Here is a 23117-nt window from a genome sequence, read left to right on the forward strand (position 1 = left end):
ACTCCCTGCGCTTTCTAAAGCCCTTGAACGTTTAGTATATGAGCAAGTTCTGGAATACCTAAATAAAAATGCTCCTTTGGACCCTTTGCAATCTGGATTTAAGAAGGGTCACAGTACCGCGACAGCACTTTTGAAGGTAAGAAGAAACGCTATAGACAAACGACTGCTCACTAAACTTATCATTCTTGACTTCAGTAGCACCTTTGACACTATAGAAATTTCGACTATGATAAAGTAAATGGAACTGCTAAATTTCGACCTGGCTGCGCTTAAGTTTCTTAGTTATTATTTGAGTAACCATCAACAGCGTGTAACAGTAAACGACAAGGCCTCTAAATGGAAAATGAAACTTAGTGGTGCCCCGCAGGGCAGTATTCTAGGGCCCTTACTTTTCTGTATTTATATCAATGACATACCATCCGAGACAGGAAATAACATATCGACACTGCAAGACAAGATATTAACAATGACCTCTGATGACTCAGTATATATGCACAACGAAATTCTCTTATACTAAACTCCACAAAATTTTAGGCAATCATAATTGGACCACGAAAATTACTGAGCTGATCTAACAATGTCGCAATCCCGCCTATCCTACTTAATGGGAACATTATTCCCCACAGTAAACCGGTTAAAAATCTTGGCTTAATTATGAATGAAACACTTGATTGTTCTGGTCAAATGAAAGAAATACGTAAAAAGACTTTTGGAGTGCTTCACCCTCTTAAACGGCAGAGGGATATATTTTCATTTGAGCTAAAGGCAAAACTAATACAGACACTCATTCCCCCTATTCTTGATTACTGTTACGTTGTATTAGTTGATATGACGAGAGAAGAAACACTTAAACTTCAACGAGCACTGAATTCCTGCCTGAGATTTATTTACAACATCGGGTACGATGTCATACCACCCCATACTATCAGGCTGTCTCATGGCTGAAGCCTGATAAACGTCGGCAGCTACACACTTTAACGATGGTGTTTAGGAGTGTTAGCTGAAAGTCAGCCACTGTATATTTCTTCTAAATTCACCTTTTTATCATCATTTCACAACTTAAATACACGTTTTAGATCCTATCATTCTATTCCACTGCACTGCACAAATACAATTAAGTTAATAGATTATTTGTGGTGATCGGCGTCACATTATGGAATTCCCTGTCAGCTCAGGTCAGAGAAACTAGCTCTTTATTAAGATTTAAGGTCACCTGCCGAGACGTCCGACTCGTTGGCTGAATGGTCAGCGTACTGGCCTTCGGTTCAGAGGGTCCCGGGTTCGATTCCCGGCCGGGTAGCGGATTTTAACCTTCATTGGTTAATTCCAGTGGCCCGGGGGCTGGGTATTTGTGCTGTCCCCAACATCCCTGCAACTCACACACACCACATAACACTATCCTTCACGACAATAACACGCAGTTACTACACATGGCAGATGCCGCCCACCCTCATCGGAGGGTCTGCCTTACAGGGGCTGCACTCGGCTAGAAATAGCCACACGAAATTAAATTAAACCTGCCGAGACTACCTGCTGAGGACAGCTGACTGAATGGTTGACATGTGAATGTGTGCGTGCCTGAGGATGTCATTGTTAAGAGTTTTTAATATTGAAATGAAATGGCGTATGGCTTTTAGTGTCAGGAGTGTCCAAGGACATGTTAGGCTCGCCAGGTGCAGGTATTTTTATTTGACACCTGTAGGCGACCTGCGCGTCGGGATGAGAATGTAATGATGATGAAGACGACACATACACCCAGCCCCCATGCCAGCGAAATTAACCAATGATGGTTAAAATTCCCGACCCTGCTGGGAATCGAATCCAGGACCCCTGTAACTAAAGGCCAACTCGCTAACCATTTAGCCATGCAGCCGCACTTTTCAATATTAATTTAGTTAGTAATGTATTTAAATTTGTTTTTAAAACTATTAATTTATGTAGTTTTAAAGGTTTTACGTACCTCAGTATTTTATTTAAGATTCTGATTAGTATGTGGTTAAGTATACGAGAGGGCCTCGAGCCCTAACTTCGCCACTGTAAAAAAGGCACTAATAAATAAATAAGTAAATATAGAATTTAAGAGGTATGGGTATAGATATTTTGTTAGTTGGTAAAGAAAAATATATGTCACAACATATGCTAGGGAGTGTTTACCTTGTCCTATTAGTTTCCCTAGCGGTTAGGGCAGCGCAGTTGTGAGCTTGCATCCGGGAGTCAGTGGATTCGAACCCTTCTGTCGGCAGCCCTGAAAATGGTTTCCCGTGGTTTCCCATTTTCACACCAGGCAAATGCTGGGGCTGTACGTTAATTAAGGCCACGACCGCTTCATTCCCACTCCTACGTCTTTCCTATCCCACCGTCACCATAAGGCCTATCAGTGTCGTTGCGACGTAAAGCAAATTGTTAATTCGTTTCCCTCGCAAGCCTGGGGTGCAGAATATAGTAGCATTAAGTTACAGTTTTATGACGCTAATATTCGTATGTATAATTTTTATTAACGTGCCAGAAACCAGCGACATGGAGCTGTTGCCATTTCAACACCGTTTTCAGGGCCCCCGACCAAAGTCGGGATTTGAACCTGCGAACTCGGACTCAGAAGGACAGCGACTCAACCAACTGAACCACATGAAAAGGAGGCGTTTGTGATTATTGTTATAAATAGATTCAGTTAGTTTGTTTACACAGGTTTTATGAAGAGCATTTATTAAGGCGTACGTTTTCCAACTGTCCTAAATGCACGAGACCGGACGGAAGAACTAGCTGGAAGCTAAAGAGCCTTGCAGGGGTGTCGCTTCCTTCTCTGTACACTTTTCCAAACCAAACTCCATGGCGAAACAGCCCCGAAGGGCCATCGCCTACCAAGAGACTGCTGTTCAGCCCGAAGTCCTGCAAATTACGAGGTATCCTGTGGTCAGCACGACGAATAATCTCCGCCGTTATTCTAGGCTTTCTGACTGGGGCCGTTATCTCACCGTCAGATAGCTCCTCAATTACAGTATAAGCTCGTGGGCTGAGTGTACCTCGAACCAGTCCTCAGATCCAGGTAAAAACCCTGACCTGGCCGGGAATCGAACCCGGGGCCTCCGGTAAGAGGCAGGCAAACTACCCCTACACCGCGGGGTCGGCTTGTTACTTTTAGGTCACCTTATTTTAGAATTAGACTCAAGGCATCCTGCATTCGATGCCCGCCACTGACAGAGTTAAGAAAGGCATGGGATCGGGAAGATACAGCCTTGTTTGTGGGTGCAATAGAGTTGGCCATGAGTCTCCCGTGATCGAAATATCTACGACCTGGCAGGTAGTCACCTTCACGGGGCGTAGTACCAAAGTGGTTCTTTTCTTTTTTTTAGCAAAAAAATTAAATGAAGATTCTACTTCCTCACAAACGAAGAACGATATTATCAATTTTACGAACAGTTTCAAATATGCAGCCGGTTTAGAGCACAGAAGCTATGATTTCGATTGTTGGATATAATTACATGGTAACAATCAAAACCATCAATATCTACAGAAGATCCGTCACCGCACTCGGTAGGACCGGCTTTCTTTTCATATCCACCGGGCGAGTTGGCCGTGCGGTTAAGGGCGCACAGCTGTGTGCTTGCATCCGCTTCGAACCCCACTGTCGGCAGCCCTAAAGATGGTTTTCGGTGGTTTTCCATTTTCACACCTTAATGACAGCTGATGGCGGAGCTGTTGAGGATCCAACCAGCCTTAGGGCTGAAGACTGAACATACAACATACAATTAAGGCTACGGCCGCTTCCTTCCCACTCCTAACCCTTTACTTTCCCATCGTTGCCATAAGACCTACGGTGCGACGTAAAGCAAATTATAAATACAAAATAAAACATCTTTTCACAACCCCTTCCACGGAAAAATTGTATCCACGCTACTGGCCTAGACTTGACCACTGATATTATTTCGTGGGTACGCCACTGCATCCACTCACCATTTAAGGTACAAGGTAAGCCCGAAGAATGGTTGATACTCAAAATACACCATCATAAATGATGCGGTTATTACTCAAAAGTACTAAAGAAAGGTGAGGCACGCGACCTAGTGTTTTAAGCAGAATCTGTATCAATAGAACGTGACTTCCCATTTTAAAAATGTTTCATGCATCGACTGCGACTCAAGCCTCGGCCGTCTTGATGAGAAGATAGAACCATTGGAACTGAGTTATCACGTCCGCTAATTACAAGATAGTTACATGCACGTTTGATGGTGCCATTTGAAGTTCCAATCAGTCCCCGGGCATTTGACAAAATATATGGACCTACCTATAGAACTAAGGTACGCATCTGCGATCTGTCTTGCTATTAGAATTTTTTAAAAAAATCATAACTTACCGAGGATGCACATTATTTTGCCCTTAGTGACAAATAAAGTTATTATATGGCACAAAATGAGAAACTAACGTGCAGATCACAATCCTGTCACAGTCTTCCGAACGCTGCAACTTAAACACAGCACATCTTTCAACCACGGTACAACCCCAGTTTCCTGGAACTGATCTGCAAAAGCTGGCACGATGTTGTTCAACTGTTTCTGGCTGTGGACCCCGTTATCTCGGTGGTCACGTTCCGGCCCCCTACTGAGTAATCCCTGGCTAATTGCCCCTTTCCTCATCTTTTGGCATTTGTCAACACATTCCCAGTACTGAGGCCTATACAGTGAAATATCCCCGCGCATCACAATCCTAAGTGACTTCCTTTCATTCAAGCAGTACAAATATGGAGAATTATGAATGGCCGTATTGAGCCCTGCTAGTATATTCTTTGTCGCTACGTTAATTCGTCATTTCGGCGTAAGTTTTAAGTTGTTCGTATCGTACGTAAAACAACGGCTGATCCTCGCTCTAGTTTCAGGAAACATTTTGGGGGGGGCCCGGCCCCAGTGGGCCCCCCCCTTGGCTACGCCAGTGTGCGTAACCCACTAGAAGGCCCACCGTACAAATATGTAGACTGGGTGGGTTAAGCAGTTGAGCAGAAGCGGCAGGGATACTAGTTCTTGTCTAATATTTTTTATCCTCGAAGACTATTTCCAAGTTACTTTACATTTTTTTCCTTCCCTTTTGTAATTGACATAGCTGACAAAACCTTCCTCTAGGTACTGTTAAGTGTAGTCATAGTCACCCAGTCATTGACCAGTAGGTGTCTCTTGAGACAACTAATTTACATAGCTAAGTGAGTGTCTCATGTGCTGACCTTGTCAGAAGAATCAGTTAATGTACTCAGGTTGGAGACCGGAGGAAGGTCATATTTTCAGATCTTTCATCTTTGAATAAGTATTGAGATTTTTTATATCTGCAATTTGATCAGAACTTTATTTTAATGCACTAATAACCAAAAATGATTGTTTTTCCTCCTCCGATGTTCCTTTACAATTACCACCTCTAAATAATAACCCATTTTCCATGTAACATGGAAACTTTTCTGTTTGGCAGGTTGACTGTACCTTACATGTATGTGCTCGGTGTTGTCCAAGTGTGTATGAAGTGGTTCCAACACAACTCAGTGTTTGAACCACCGACCAATGATCACGAGAACTGTCCCAACTATTGGTGGCGTAATGCTCTCTACATCAACACGCTGTTTCCTGTCAAGGACATGGTGAGTGCTACATCTTTAGACTGTGTTTGTTAGGTGAGAAAGCAGCGAAGGAATGGGAATATGTGGCAAACGCAGACAAAAGAAGTTTAGGGGTAAGAACTGTGGGTACAATAAGATAATTACTTTTTATGATTGTGCTTAGCAGGTTAAAATAAAGTTAATTAATAAGTTAAGATATTATTTGTTGAAAATCTACTTGACCTGGTAACAATCTCATCAGATGCCAGAGTTTGTAATTTCATCAAGCAGGATTTCTTTAATGTGTCATAAGTCTGTGTATGATACACAAGTATATAGAAATTGTACATTAGAGCCATATGACATAACTTACTATTTTGTTTACCTTTTTATTTGCTTTAATTTTCAGTGTATGTTGTGGAGCTGGTACCTAGCTGACGACACTCAATTTTACGTCGTGGGGGCTGTTTTACTCATACTAGCAACGAGGTAAGAAAACATACCTATAGTATTAATATCACTCTCCTTCCAGGAACTAGAACAAAGACGTCTGTCTGTACATAGGTCTATATTACAGCCACACAAGCTCTCAGACTGACTTTACACATACTAAGTGCACAGGTTTGTATTCCAGAACAGCAAATAACTTGCTATGAAAGAACACATCAAGTATACCCAAAATAGTCATTTTTGGTCGATTTTCTTTGCAAAATATTTAAAATATTTAATATTATTTTGATAAGTGACCCAGAACTCCAAATAAGAACCTATTGTTTGTCTGTCTGCTGTGAGTGAAGAAAACGGGGATGAACTAGGGCCTCTGTGCACTTAATTATGGAAAAAATATAATTGCGACAAATACTGGTATACAGTTCTACTTAAAATTCCTATACATCTATTCCATTACTGGTCATAGGCCCAAATAAGTCATCTACAGTTGCTCTCACACTAACTTTTACATGAACTGAATATACAGAGTAATTTGTTCTAGGTTCGCGCCCCACTGTCGGCAGCCCTGAAGATGGTTTTCCGTGGTTTCCCATTTTCACACCAGGCAAATGCTGGGGCTGTACCTTAACTAACGCCACGGCCGCTTCCTTCCAATTCCTAGGCCTTTCCTGTCCCATCGTCGCCATAAGACCTATCTGTGTCGGTGCGACGTAAAGCAAATAGCAATAAATAAAAAATTTGTTCTAAAGATCTGTGAGGGGCTCTTTTTTTGTGTAGTATGGTTAAATACAAGGGTTGGGACATAAGTCATGGCAACTATGTTTTTCCTCATATTTGCACGGTGATACCATACTATAGTCATATATCCTAGAAAGCACGACACTCATAGCACATGGACACAGCACATGGTGGCGGTGCATTGGACAGGGACCACACAGAGGCCAATAGTGAGTCAGGCTCCATGCAGAATGGGTGTAACAAGGTAAAAACAGCCTGCGTACATTGAACTGAAGGGTCACAATACCAAAAAATGTCAGAGAAAGCTTGTGAAAGCTTTCCATACTGAACTGTAGCAAGATGGACAACAGGATTTCAGCATGAACATAAAACAAGCAGCAGAATGGTTTCATCCAAACCATTGTGTTGGAGATAGTTTAGGATATGAGAGGTCATTGTCAACGCTGTGAATCATAAGATGCAGAATTCACACGTGGTGAGCCGAATGGCATCATAGGCAATGTGTTGTGAATAAACTAGGGGAGTAATTTGAGGGTTTACCGTAAAGGTTACTGTACTCTCTCAAGTGTAATATATACCTATATACCTATAGTGCAGGTCATTGAATTTTAACACATGTTTTATTCCTACAGTTATCATTAAGTGTTCATAATAATATCTATTTATCAAGACTTCAAGGACAAAACTAATTAGTGTTTTAAAAATTAAGGCAAATTAACATTGAGCAACAAGATTTTATCACATTTTATCACAGTGTACAACTGAAGGTTCAGGAAACAAGGAAGTGTAACCCACAAGATCAACAAATTGTGATCAACACACATGCTCTTTCTGTGTTACCATATACGTTTTACAAAGCTAGCATCTAATTTCAGAAAAACTCATGCCTATGAACAATCCTAACTTTTATGAATGTTTTTTTATGTATGTTATTCATGAAAAGACAGTGAATACCAAGTTCCAATTCTATGATTGCCCCCAGTCATGAGAATAATTTTGACATGTTATTGTTGTATAACATTCTTTGTTAGATCTAGTCATGTTTTATGATTGCATGATGTGTTACATGTGATTGTGTGACCAGTTGAAGATGAACTAGAAAGGTCGAAACCGGTCCTGTAGTTTAAATTTTTAATTTAATAAATAAGTATTGATTAGGTGGAAGCCTTCTTCTCATTGTATTTGGTAGATAGATAGATAGATAGATAGATAGATAGATTCATTCATTCATTCATTCATTCATTCATTCATCATTGTTTGCATAGAGTGACAGAAGAGGTTTGAAGCAACTACCGCAACGTAGACACACTAATTTCTAAAGGAAGAAAATGTCCCTGAAAGCTCCACTTCAAGTTCAGAAGATGAAAGAAACAGCCCCTGCTTTACCTCTTCCTCCTCAACCTATCCTTACTCGCTATATCTGTGCTAACAGAGGGCATTTTGAACATTTCATGTAAAAAAGATTTTCATGTGGTGTGCTGGTACGTTCTGTTCTTATGTGTTTCTCATGTTTAATGTACTGCGTAGAATTGTGTAAAATTAGTTCTAACATGGAAATAAAGCATATCTGGACTGATGCCCATATAACATATTTTCTCTTCTATATGTGAGGAACGTGTCCTGAAAGTCTGGCCGCACCTTACTGTTACATCCTGTATTTACCATTCATTACTTCCTTTTACTTCACATATCAATACCACAACATCACAGGATAATCAGACAAGTTATATTTATAATCATGTACACAAGGTTGATGACCAAAGATATCCTTGTTCCACAGAGAATTAAGAAATATGATAATATCTAGTAATGCAAAACTACTGTAAAACTACTGTAAAATGGAGAAAAATAAGCATATACTGTAGTAATTACCACTGTATTTATCTCTGTTTACAGCCACTTCCGATTGTCTGCTGTCTTCCTGACAACATTCCTTGCCACCTCCTGGTGTACAACTGCCTACATTGCCTTCACCAACAAACATATGCCAGGGTGAGATAAACAAGATTTTTACTCCATAATCTATTATAATCTATGAAAGTAAAACTTGTATTTCCATACTTCAGGAAAATAGTTTAAGGTAAGCAATGGTTGTGTTAGCTCCTGCTGAGACAGAATACATGTTTCTACAAAAACTTCAGTCTGTTCCCCTATAGTCTTTATCAACTTGAAATGTCTGGCTCCATGGCTAAATGGTTAGCGTGCTGGCCTTTGGTCACAGGGGTCCTGGGTTTGATTCCCGGCAGGGTCAGGAATTTTTTTTTTTTTTTTTTTTTGCTAGGGGTTTTACGTCACACCGACACAGATAGGTCTTATGGCGATGAGGGGATAGGAAAGGCCTGGGAGTTGGAAGGAAGCGGCCGTGGCCTTAATTAAGGTACAGCCCCAGCATTTGCCTGGTGTGAAAATGGGAAACCACGGAAAACCATTTTCAGGGCTGCCGATAGTGGGATTCGAACCTACTATCTCCCGGATGCAAGCTCACAGCCGCGCGCCTCTACACGCACAGCCAACTCGCCCGGTGGTCAGGAATTTTAACCATCATTGGTTAATTTCACTGGCACTGGGGCTGGGTGTATGTGTCATCTTCATCATCATTTCATCCTCATCACGACGCGCAGGTTGCCTATGGAAGTCAAATCAAAAGACCTGCACCTGGCGAGCCGAACGTGTCCTCGGACACTCCCAGCACTAAAAGCCATATGCCATTTCATTTCATTATCGACTTGAAATTACAAAATACCCAAAAGGTTCAATAATTTCTCATTTATTTTGCTGAATTGTACATTTATGTCTTCATCCTGATGAGGTGCAGCTCTCCTTAGGCACACCTCTGATGGAAGTGAACTACACATATGTCCCTTTCTTAACCACATAACAGTCCTTCCGCCAATCTTAGATTTCTGGTAGTACCGGGAATCAAACCTAGGCTTTTAGGGATGTCAGCTAATAACAGTAACCATTTCACTATGGAGGTGGACTTTCATTGGCTGAGATGGTGTAATAACAGTTTCATATTTAATTTTATTAATCCATTAAACTAGAACTCCAGCAGATTTGCTCACGCCTACAACCGTGGATGGCTCACTTATTACTCACCTTCCTTTTATGTGACTTTGGATTAAGGAATGAAGTTATTGATCACTAAATATTACACTCTTGAGAGTTTTAACATATTTAGTATTAAAGAGAAAAGGAGAAACTTAGCATGAAGTACAGTACAAATTTCAAACATGCATTGCTGCCTTTACAGTTTTCTGTCACATGAGGAGCATACAGTATGTAGTAGTCTTTGGCTATGCATTTGCTACAAACAGTTGGCATGACAGTTGTTTTCAGTGCAGTTAGTTTTAACTTGACAACAAGTGCACTTTTCTTATCTGTCAGGAATTTTTTCTAGGATGTCAACTCATGTTTACTGCCCTACCTGCTCCATAAGCTTCAGCTAGTTCCTCTCCCAGTTGTAGAATGAATTCTCTACACTTAAGTTTAGTCTCATTTAGTGCATTGTAAACTACCCACAAATTTCATCATCCTCTTCTTTGCATTTTCCCATTTATGTGGATCTGCCTTCTTGCAATGTTTCCTCCACTTCATTCGATCCATAGCCTCCCAAGGGCTGAGTCTGGTGAGCCACATACCATCTCTCACACCTATCCAGCCAGTGTGTTTGAGTTGGCCCTCAAGGTTGGCGACACTCTATGTTCAGTTGAAGGGCAGTCATTGCAACTGAGGTTTCACTGCTATGGAGTACATGCCCATACCATCACAGACATGATTCAGGCATTTTCTCTGTGATTGAGACATTCTTGAATTTATTTCACACAACATTGTTCCTGATATGGTCTAGTTGAGTCAAGCCATTGGACCACCACAGCATCTTCATTTCCATTGCATGAAGTGCCTGTTCATGCTTCAATGTTGTAGGCCAGCATTCAGATCCATAAAGGGCCACCAGTCTAATCACTGTGCAGTAGACTTTAGATTTGAGATGCAACGGAACTTTTTTATCACGCAGGACTCCAGTAATTTGGCGTCATTTCATCCATGTGGTGCTGACCATTGTCTTGACATCAGGAATTGTACTGCAGTCTGAGGTGATGCATGACCCAAGGTATTTGAACTGGGTCACTTTATCAAGTTGAACCCCACCCATAGTGATCGTGCCATCAGTTTGGTCACCGCATTCCAGGTACTCTGTCTTCTTCAGATTTAATTTCATCCGAAATTCTTCAAGACGCATCTTCCATTCTTGTACTTGCTGTTTGAGGCCCTCACGAGTCTCGTTAGCTAACATGACATCGTCCGCACATAATAATGTCCATGGATGCCACCCACAAATTTATTCCTTCGAAATTCAATAAATTGTAGAGTGTGAACTGGCCATTGCCTGGATGGTGCTTTTGCCGAGTCCTCACGGGACATTTGATTGACCACATCAACTCCATATTTAGATCCATTATAAAAAGTTACAGTGTCTGGTTTCTTCTTTTCACCACTCTCAGTTTGAACATCTGGATGTATAGTACTCGGAACAAGAACATTTTTGTTCATAGATCATTAGAGTAGCATCATTGGTCTCCAGCAATTCTGTTATGTACAATTTTTCTTTTGCCTCTTTTTGATAAAGACTGGTACATCTGTACAAGCTCTGTTCATAGTACCAACAAGGGTAGTTGAATTGGTTTTCTAGGTTTCAGTTAGAGACAAGGAGGTAAAGAAATCGTTGCATGTGGTATTTCTTCCTTTGTACAAGTAAGGTCCCATCAGTTTCTTTACAGGAAAGTCACCAATTTGCTCACCATAGGGCCTAGTGTCATCTCTTCCAAGATAAGGGAAAGCATTCACAACATACTTCAACATACTTCTGTCTGTATTTAGCTGGTTTTGAGCCCATGAACTGTGTAAAGCTGCAGTGACATCTACAGGGTGGCCGGAAACAATGTTAACTGGATACATTAGCGTTAGAGAGTTCGTCATGCTGATAAATAATTTGAAAGAAATAATTCAATATCTCGCACCATTGTTATTTTATCCTTTTTTTTTTTTTTTTTTGCTGTTTGCTTTACGTCACATCGACACAGATAGGTCTTATGGCGATGATGGGATAGGAAAGGCCTAGGAATTGGAAGGAAGCGGCCGTGGCCTTAATTAAGGTACAGCCCCAACATTTGCCTGGTGTGAAAATGGGAAACCATGGAAAACCATCTTCAGGGCTGCCGACAGTGGGGCTCGAACCGACTATCTCCCAATTACTGGATACTGGCCGCACTTAAGCGACTGCAGCTATTGAGCTCGGTGTGTTATTTTATAAGCTGTCAAAGTTAGCCAATCACATCACTTTGTGGGCGAATTCAAATGGGCTTTGCACGACGGTGTTGCTAAATCTGTACGTGGCTTAAGATCGGCTTGAGAGCACCAATCAAAGAATAAAACTTTGCCAGGGGAGGGGTTTGAATACAGACCTCCGAGCTGACACGATCGTGCCAAAGCAAGTACACTGGGTTTGTGCTTGATGCCAATTTCTCGGCAGGGCTACTACAATATGTAGTAGTCTTTGGCTATGCATTTGCTACAAACAGTTTTTCTGCAGGTATGACACTTGTTTCCAGTGCAGTATGTTTAGTTAGTTGTAGCTGGATATATAAAATATACGGTACATTAATTTTCCTCATTAATAAATGGAAATCAAGAAAAGCAATACAGTACACACACATTTAGTTAGTGAGATCCTTGTTAAAAAAAATAAAAAAAATACACAAACACAAATACAAAATATCAGTACATATATGTTTACATGCATATTCTTACTCATTGTAGATATTCTTGGATTTATATTTCCAAGAACCTCTTCCAGAGGCATATTTTGAGTAGTATTTCAAAACTCAATGAGGTGACGGCATCCTCTACTCCAGCCGGTAGGCTATTATAGCTTTGAAAAGCAGAGAACTTGAAGCTGTTATTCCCATATTTCTGCAAGTTTATTTGGAAGGGAGATAGATCATTTACATTCCTTAGCTGTTAATTGTGAACACGAGCCCTTAAGCAGTATTTATATTACTGGTTACTGGTATTGTGTTCATAATCCTGTGTAACAGTGTTAACGTTTTCATTCCTGCACATGATAATGGGTTGTATTTCCATAACCAGCCTCTCAAATGTGTATTACCTGATCAAGCTGGTATTTCTATTAAGTTTATATCAGAGCGTGGGTTGCCATATGCTACAGATTTCATGGACAATCTACAATTTTATAGAGTAAGAAGAACATCCAGGCCAAAAAGGCAAGAGTCTGCAATATTTTATAATAGTTGTTTATAAGTTTTGAAAGTCAACCTCGGGTAACATTTCTTTGACCAGGTTGTTAAATTGAAACTTTTTTAGCAAACATCAAGGTTGAAATTTTTGAGAATAAGTCCAACAACCAATGAGTACAGGACAGTAGCTTTCTGTCACAATTGTGTTTCTGAGGAAGAGTATTCTGAACTATTCAGAACTGTAGGGTATTATTTCTCTGTTCTTGGGTATAATGCAACTGTAGAGGGGGTGTTTTCTCTTACATCTGATATATGGACAGAAGAAATGAATGGATTAACACCAATATCTGCTAGTAAAATATAATATGGAGCAGGTAAATTAGAATGAGTTTCAGAGGTTCATTCAAAATCAGACCAAGTTCCTTTCTTCTGTTCTTGGCACTGAGGAGTATGAGTGGTATGAAAGTGCTTAGTGTAGTGTAAGTACTCCTTTTTGCAGTAATACATCCTCTCATCATTAAATGTAGATACAAAGATATCAACTTATTTTCTACAGTAAATGCTTTATTATATCAGTTGTACTAATAAGTAAATTATGTAGTCTACTGGGTTTGGAATTTTGAATTATGGCAATCTTAATCAGAGCTGGAAAATGAGACAGATGAGAGAATAGCAATGAGATTATAATGTGCATAAACTGCAACTCTCTCAGCATACACATGTGCTAAAATATATACCATACTGTACATTCTGTTTGCTTTGCTGGTGAGAATTTGTAATATACTCAGAAGTGTTTCTGATTACAGAACTGATGATCCATTAGCATTATTTGACAAGATCTATGACAAGCCATGGACTCGTCTGGGACCTTATCTCATTGGTATGTGTGTGGGATGGCTGCTGTATCGTACAGACTGCAAGATCAAAATGAACAAGGTCGGTTTAATCAAATAGTAGAATGCTTTAAATCCATAATGTTTCCAGTGACATCAAACAGAGTCCTACTGTAGTAAATATAGCCTTGTAGATGAACTAGAGAATAGAATGTTTTCACCTGCCTTGCATTAAACAAACAGTATACCATCATGTAAAATTAAAATTGGAGAAATAACTGATAATTAATTATTAAATTTTATTTCTGCCATTCAGATTTGCATTTTAATTATTTATTGTATAATATTAATCATTTAGTTTGCATCCAGATAAAAATAGTTGTAGAATTAGAAATTAGAGTAGATATTTGCAGTGGTGAAGCATGCTTTAACACAGTGTCTACACCAGAAATCGGGAGAACCACATGTTTTTTCATTTTAAAATTACCCTTAAGGATAATTCTATACCATATATATATATTTTGCATGTATTTCTATGTGTCTTCATTTTACTAAAGCAGCTACCAAGATGTTGAAATCACTCCTTGCTGCAATTGTGCCTCTAGCAGGCCGTCACGTTGTGCTGTTGAGATGTTTGCTTTAATGACTCAGCCACAGGGTTGCAGCACTGCGCTCACAGAGATAATTATTAGGAAGCTCATGCGCAACAGAGGAAGTAATTAGGGGAAAACACCAATGCATGAGACGTTCCCTTCAATGTCTCTTGCTACTCAGTCGGTGCCAAAGAGTATGTATATGTCAATGCTCACAAACCTTCAGTTAGTTTGCTGTTCTGTGTATCCTCCCACATCTCTCACTAGCTAGTATGGTGTGGGCTTTTGTGATTGCATTACTTAGTATTTTATGTAAGTGTTATAGTGTTATGACATTGTAGGCTTTCTTCCAGTTACATTATTCAGACTTAGAAATGTGTGATTTAGGCATACGTGGCCTTACTGACAGTTTATTAATTCAAGGGTTTTCCAAATTAACATATGAAGAGAAATTTGAACTGAAAAATAAGAGATCTGCTCTTAACCTAATTTTAAGTCAGCAGGATGATAAAAAATTCAACTCTTAGTGGTATTAGACATATGATTGTTGGCAGGAAGCATCAAACAAAACAAACTCTACTGTTATGTTTGTCTTCTTTATGGCAATGAAGCTGAATGGAGCAAAGATGGTATTGTGACTGTAAAATTTTTTTGAAAGGAAAGCATGCAAACATCAGGATACAGAAAAACATCTAAGGAACAGGAAAAGTTTTCACATGCTGGGTCGAGGTCGAATAGAGAATGCAATTTCTGAAAGCTCGTGCCTTGCTGCTGTTAGGCATAATGGAAAAGTGGTTGCAAACAGAAAGATTCTATGTCATCTTGTCCAGGTTATCAATTTCTTTTGTAAATAGGAACTATCCCTTCAAGGTCATCATGAGGATGAGATATCAGTAAACAAAAAGACATTACCTGGAGTTAATCGATTTACTCACTAAGAAGAAAATGAACTCAGGGTACATTTACAAAGCAACAGTGCTTTCCTAGGGACATCTAGTACCATTCAGAATTACATAATTGAATGTGTGACACATGTATTACAGGAAACAATAAGGAAGAAAATTGCAAAGGCTCAGCTTATTTCAGTTCAAGTTGATGCACAACTGATGTCAGTGATCAAACTGAAGAGAGATTTATTAGCTATTTGGTGTTTAAAAAAAATGCAGCAAATATATCACAGGTTATATTAGAAAACTCGAAAACTGGGAAGTTGGGAACAATTTAGTATGCCAGACATACAATGGTTCTTCAGTGCTTGCTGGTGTACAAACTATCATAAAGAAAATATATCTCCAAGCACTGTTTATTTATTGCTACACACACAGAATTAATATAGTGCTTCTTTATAGCTTGAAGCAAATAAAGTGAGTTAAGCTTTTTATTAGTGACCTCACAATGTTTCACTCATATTTTTAGGTGTGCTAAAAGAAGTGAACATCTCTGTGAGCAAGGTTTCAAGCTTCCTCACCAGAGTGATACTAGGTGGAATTATCACTCTTGAGCAGCATCAGCAATTAAAATGCATTTTCAAGAACTTAAGAAAGCAGCACTAGTGTTACCGAAGATGAAGAAAACTGGGATCTAGTTTCTATCAGCTCTGTGTACGGTCTAGCAAACAAATCAGAGATCACTATTTTGCTTTTTTGTTTTGCCTTTTCACAAAAGTCTTCCTGTTCACAGATAATCTGTTCAACATTCTTTAGTTCAAAGGAACCTCTGACAAAAACTGTGTACAATAGTAATGAAGTAAGATTTATGCTGGAGAGCTTCAGGCAGATGAGAAATGAAAGCAGCATAACATAATGTATGATGAAAACAGTACTCGCAAACTACTCACTCTCACATACAAAATATTGGATTAATTTATAGCACAAACAGAACTTAGATTCCATGATTGGAAGAAACTAACTATGTGGAACTTCTAAATGAGAAGATGTTTCCAGAATATAGGGCTATCTTTCCACAGACCAAGCTCATGAAGTTGATAAAAATATACTTCTTTCTTTCAGGAAGAACAGCAAAAGATTGAAATAATTTTATTTTGATTCTGAAAAGCATATGCCACCAAATGAACTTTTCTAATTCATTTTTTGCAATGAACTTCAAGCAGTATATGAAAAGCTTACACAGTTTCTACATCTTGTTTTAAGCTTCCCTGCAACAACTGCATCTAGTGAATGCAGCACAAACGCTTTGAAATGTGTGAAGACATTTCTGAGAAATTCCATGAGTAATGAAAGACTGTACTGTTTATCTTCTTTGGCCTTTGAGAAAAATGCTGCTTTCTGAGTTAGCAAGTGACCCAGACTTTAAGGAGTGTGTCATTGATATTTTTGCAAAAAGAAAGATCAACGTATTGTCTTAAAATACAAAAGGATTTAAGTAAGTTGAAGCTACAAAGAATGTACAAAAGCATGTCACAAGTTTGCCTGAAATACTCAGAGTGTACACATTGTGTGTTTATTATTAGATGATGATGGGCTATCCCTCATAAAAAAGTATGATTGTTTTCCTGAAGAACTTAGTGACTGTAGAGGCCAATCCTAGAACCGCAGATTTTTCCACATTTTTGACACACATTTGCTCTGTTAGGTACTGGCTGTGTAGTTTGGTTTTCATCATGAGCTGACGTTGTCTTCTTGCATTGCGCTTGTCAATTTCTGTTCTCCGCCTTTCTTGCTCGAAGCGCTGAGTTCCTTCCCAGACATTGCGACGCCAGAGTCTGAATACGGCACAATACATCAATGCTTGGGAGTTTTAAGTAAATTTACCAGAGCAGTTTCTGAAGATACAATTAGTGGTCATGTAAAAATATAATTAATTCAGCCATAGTATCCATTCCAGTAGAATTCTGCTTTCATTGTGGATAGTAGTACAATTGGAAAGTCAAAATTGGTAGGCAGACTGCCTAGATTGCACTGCTTTAGGGATTGTACATCATGCCAGGTGAGGCCATATTATTATTATTATTATTATTATTATTATTATTATTATTATTATTATTATTATTATTATTGGTCATATATGTTTGCCTAAGTTTTCAGTATATCTCTCAACAATAGTTTTCTTATAATAACCAGCAGTTGATGACCTAGATGTTAGGTCCCTTAAAATAACAACAATCATCATCATCACCATCACATTAACTATAAACATTAATCATTGAGGTTTTCATGTCATGTCTTGAAAATATCATGAGGACTTAGCTCCTATCCTATGTAAGTCAAAATGAGGCTTGTATATCTCACAGTGAGAGAGTAGCTGGATACATTTTTTTTCCCCTTATTTGTGAATGGTTTCTACTGAAAGAATGTAAATGTAAAATAACAAATTTTTATTACTGTCCATGCCTTTGCTGGCAAGACCTAGTGTTTACAGTGCATTATGTCTTCTGGTGTGGGCTAGAAATTTTTTTTTACTTTCGTTGACTTGTCTCCGTCTCATCCTTGGCTTTGACAATATGAAAGTGACTGAGATGTAAGTGATGCTAATAATGCCATTCCTTATGCAGCCAGTCCCTACTATGAGTGATGTGAAAATATTGTTCATAGGGTTGGTTGGGCTTGGCAGACTGAAATGTAATAGCAACTTTTGGCTCAGTGAAGAAAGCAAGAGTAAACTACCTCCCTCCTCATTTTCCTAATACGCCTCTTCAGTGACGCCTGGGTCACTTAAGACAGCTGATGGCAGAGCTGTTGATGGCCAAACCAGCGTCTGGGCTGAGCACTCAACATACATATTAATGTCCAGATGAACTGGAGAGCCTGTCTTAAGCACTCCATGAATGATACTACACTATAGCCATTTCTCTGTTGATATCAGGAAATTTGTAGATTTAGATCTCCAACATATTCCTTTTGATATCAGCCATCTTCAATAGTATATACAAGTATGATATTTCATTAACCAAGGCAAATATTTTCTTCCAAAAATATAGTTAGTGAGTTGGGTTTGAATTTCAGGCAAGAACTTATTAGTTATCTGTAAACTTGTAAACTTATGAGAGCCTTCTGTATGAAAGTAATAAATTATAAATAGGTAGAGGAAGTTGTGGCACTTAGGCATGACCTTAATTTTGGTCTGCACGATGGACTCATCTGTAACGGTCCTCCTGAAGGGTGTCAGTTCAGTTTATAACAAGCTGTTTAGCCTGGTATCTTAACCTGTAAGTGGTCGCTATATGAAATTTTCTCTCACATTATTTTTTATTGTGATATTACTTCACGGTGATGAAAGGGAGATGACTGTTCCTTCTTCTAGCTGAGTTTATAACTGTCATGAGTAGAGCGATTCACATGTGATGGGTAAGCACCCCCTCCGCTAGTCAGAACAAAGGTTCCTATGTGTCCGCGCATGCTGCATGAGAGTTTCTCTAATCGCGCAACTAATGACGTTGGTGTTATGTTGAAGTGGAGCGGGAAACTTACTCCTGTTGTACGCGTTAGTATTTGTATTAGCACTTCTTGTTTTCGAAAATGATATTGTGTTCAGAAACCTTGCTTTGTACATATTACTAGACATAATGCATGTGTGAGATTTTATTTTTTATAACTTCAGGATGGAAGTTATTTTTATGTACATTGCATATGTTATTTTAAGTAGTAATTTGTGTCTTTAATAAACAGCTAATCATTTCATTTTTATGTAAAATATATAAGGTAGAACTTGTATTTCATTTCAGTAGTAAATTTCAGCCTTACGCCCCACAAAACTGTGAAACATATCATAATTATTTTAATGTGAGGAAAAGTCTCACGCGTGACCACTCACGAATTAACTGTAAAATATGGATTTTGTTGTCTCACTCTCTCCATTAACTCTCTGGTGTACCCACACTCTTCTTCTTCCTTGCTTGTGTAGCTCGTTCCATGCACACTTTGGTGCTACGACATTCTGGCCATGCTTTGTAACTTGAGAATGTTGACTTCTATGCGTATTTCTGTTTCTAATGTTATACCAAAGTAGTGCCAACACTAATAGATGGTATTTCCTTTTGTCAATAGGCAGCTGTGGTAGCAGGCTGGATCCTGTCAACAACATGCTTCCTCTGTCTCATATATGGATTGTATAAAGTAGAGCTGCATCCTCTGTTGGGAGCTGCATATTCCTCTCTTAGTCATACTGCCTGGGCCCTTGGGTTAGCCTGGATTGTCGTGGCTTGTTCTACTGGATATGGTGGTAAGTTTAGTTGTGAGATTTTGATTGACATTTGATAGGATGAATGGGTACAGTTTTTGATACTGTAGTGATCAATTGTTCACATTATAAACAACAACAAAAGGGCTTGTTCTTGAACCAAATTTGTGATCTTTAAGTATGATTTTTTGAGAATGAATAATTATATTGCAGAATAGATGCAGAAAGTGCACTACTGTTTTTGAGATCTGGAAATCTTTCTTTCATCCTCAAAGACAGAGGCATCCTAATCAACCTTAAAAGAGGGGTATTCAATGCATGTATCCTCACAGTTACTACCTATGGTCTGCAAAGAGTCACACTGACTTGACATAACACCAACAGACTAACAAGTTATGCAGTGGGCCAAGAAAAGGAACAAGCTTGGGAGCTCACTTCAAGACAGAATACTTAACAAGGAAATATAAAGAAGAACAAAGACACCTGATGTGATCTGGCTCATAGCTACACTTAAGTGGAAATGGGTGAGACAGGGTGGAAGTTGATGGACCAACTATGGTCCAGCCATTGGCTGTCCAACCCTGACAGATTGTGGTGCAAAGAAAAGAGAGAGGAGAGAACAGTATTGTCAACCCGTGGCAATTTGAAACTATAGATATATCTTTGAAAACACTATTACGAATTTACATTGTGCCATATGTTTTAAATATTAAATCACTTAAACCAATACCCTTCATCGATTTGATGTTAATGTTTTAATTAGAGTTATTTTACTGCAAAATAATACTAAGGTTCTGTTCATAGTAAAATAATTGTCACGGTTTGCAATGCCTGGCATCATCGGCGCGCCAGATTTGAGATTGAAGAGAAACACGTGGCCTCAGTTGTTCTCTAGCCTGCATGAATTGTGTGTTTTTACAGTGTGTGTAAGCCATTTGTTTAGATGATTTTGTTCTGACCAAGTTTGAACTGAAAAACAAAAAGTATGTTTACTATGTGGGGAAAATATTGAAACCGAAGGATGATGCAGGGGACTATTAGGTGTCATTTTTGAGAAAGAGTGAAAAAATGGGTGGAAAGTTCTTTTTTCCTCAGGTAAGGGATGAGGCATCTGTTCCAGCAAACAATATAGTGTATGTGCTGCCAAAACCTACTGAACAGGGGTTGACAAAGAGACAAAAATCATACTTCAAATTTGGAATTAACTTCCAGGCCATTGAAGTCCGTTAATTTTAAATGTGTATGTGTGGTTGAATGCCTGTATGATTAGTTATGTAATTTATAAGAGGATTGTATGCGAAGATTACGTTAAATTTGGAAATAACTCTGAAATTAAGTTCTTCTAATGCAACTCTGTAGACTGGTTCATGGTACCCCAAGGGTGGGGCAGAATGAACCATTTACCTAATTTTATTTAAAGACATGCAGCTTTGAAACTACTATTCATAGTATATACATATAAGGGCATTTGATACTTGAATGATTAAACCTCAATAGGGGGAAAACTGCAGGTCTGTATTAAAATTGCTGGATGAGTAGCAGTGAAAATATTTTTTTCCAGTTCAATGTGTCCCACTTTCCCCTAAAGAACTCGTGTGTTTTAAATTTATTCTACTTTTAAAGCAGTGTCTTTATGGAAGTGGTTTCCAATGATTCTGTCCCGATTAACAACTGGAGGACCATCTTGATCAGCTAAGCCAGGTACATTAATTTCCTCAAAGACTAAATAATTCCCATTAAGTAGCCTTTTCTCTTCAAGGTAGTGATGGAGTCCTTCATTTTCCGGGGGTCATCTACCTTTGTTTGCATATTAATATTATCATATGTAGCACAGCGGTAGCCACTATGATAGATGTTGTTACTGATGTTTTTAAACCGAGTGATAAGGCCGGAAATCTCCTTTTCCATACTCCATATTGTTGCTCAACAGTGTTTCTTGTCTTAATATGGGCTCTGTTGTAGTTTTCCTTGCCTTGATTTTGTGGATTTAAGAATGGTGTAAGAAGGAAATGTGTAAGTCGATATCCATTATCCCCTAGGAGATGTCCTTCTTGGATTCTTCCCGTCTCAAATTTCATTCTTATTTCAGAATTATCAAAAATAAAACTGTTGTGAACTGATCCAGGCCATCTAGCAACAATATTCCCTATTAGTAAATTAGCATCACAAATAGTCTGTATATTCATTGAAAAATAGGACTTTCTGTTGCAAAAATCTTCTGCATTACGTCCACCTGGAGACAATATAGGTACGTGTGTACAGTCAATGGCGCTTATTACTCTACGGAAATTGCTTATCATATAAAAATCATCACCTTCAGGAAAACTCACATACAGGGGTCTGAAGGAACCAATTGCTTCAGAAACTTTTCTAATATAGTCACAAATTGTTGATTTAGATACACTATTCACATCTGCTAGTACCAATTGAAAAGAACCAGTAGCACAAAAATGAATACGGTAGTTAAAAGTAGTTGTTGTATGGGTGTTAACGGACTATTACTGTTAGTAGGATATTCCAGACTATTTTCAATTTGCTCTAAAAGTTTCAGTACTACCCTATTGGAAAATCTGTACCTAGTTATGAAATTGAAGTCATCCATTGAGAAGAAATGATCATTACAGTCAGGAATTGCATGTTCAGGTCCCAGATTTTCCAATAATTCTATATACCGGTACAGTAATTCAGCATCAAAGTTGTCTCCCACATTCATGATCTTCTAAATAACTTTGGTGAAGTACTTTAACACTTCCTGTAAAACACCAAAATGCTTAAAACACTTTAAAAGGTTCTGTATTTTCCAACTATACTGAACACTGCAGTGTTTTCAACACAGGGACACCATTTTAAACGAATCATCATGTTTGAAGGTCGAAATTTTGGTGCGTCAAAATTGACGGTGCACTTGACGATTGTTAAAGTGAATAGACATTGAAGAAACAAAAAAAAAAGGATGATAAATGAATAATTGTCAAAGTTAAACAGTTGTCAAATTCATAAACGAAGCTTGGTGAAACCGGCCATAAGAGTAGGTAGGACAACTGTGAAAAGTGTAACAAAAGAAAAGTGTCCAGTGGATCTTACTACACCTTCTGAAGTGCTGTGTACTCCTGAAAAACGAAGACCAAGACAGTGTCCCAAGACATCACTAAATGCATTTCAAAAGGATGTGATGATATGAAATGGCATATTGCTTTTAGTGCTGGGAGTGTCTGAGGACATGTTCGGCTCGCCAGGTGCAGGTCTTTTGATTTGACTCCCCTAGGCAACCTGCGCATCATGATGAGGATGAAATGATGATGAAGATGACACATACACCCAACCCCCATGCCAATGAAATTAACCAATGATGGTTAGAATTCCCGACCCTGCCAGGAATCGAAGCTGCGACCCCTGTGACCAAAGGCCAGCACGCTAACCATTTAGCCATGGAGCCAGACAAAAGTATGAGATAAGGAAACATATTTGTAGTTATTACATGAGGAGGGAATTTCCCATGCATGGTAAACTACTTTTCTCTTTGGAAGAATGTTGCTTT

The 23117-nt window shown here is 38.8% G+C and overlaps 1 protein-coding gene across 1 annotated transcript in view; it reads left to right on the top strand.

Moving 5' to 3' along the window:
• Positions 1-23117, top strand: part of LOC136877240 (nose resistant to fluoxetine protein 6) — a 344726-nt gene that overhangs the window by 304935 nt on the left and 16674 nt on the right. Inside the window, exons 10-14 of the mRNA XM_067151103.2 lie at positions 5449-5614; positions 5982-6061; positions 8657-8752; positions 13824-13953; positions 19447-19621. Of these exons, the coding sequence (XP_067007204.2) occupies positions 5449-5614; positions 5982-6061; positions 8657-8752; positions 13824-13953; positions 19447-19621 (647 nt within the window). The remainder of the gene's footprint in view (positions 1-5448; positions 5615-5981; positions 6062-8656; positions 8753-13823; positions 13954-19446; positions 19622-23117) is intronic.

This window comes from Anabrus simplex, chromosome 1, assembly GCF_040414725.1.
Source record: "Anabrus simplex isolate iqAnaSimp1 chromosome 1, ASM4041472v1, whole genome shotgun sequence".
In the NCBI taxonomy this organism is placed as follows: domain Eukaryota; kingdom Metazoa; phylum Arthropoda; class Insecta; order Orthoptera; family Tettigoniidae; genus Anabrus; species Anabrus simplex.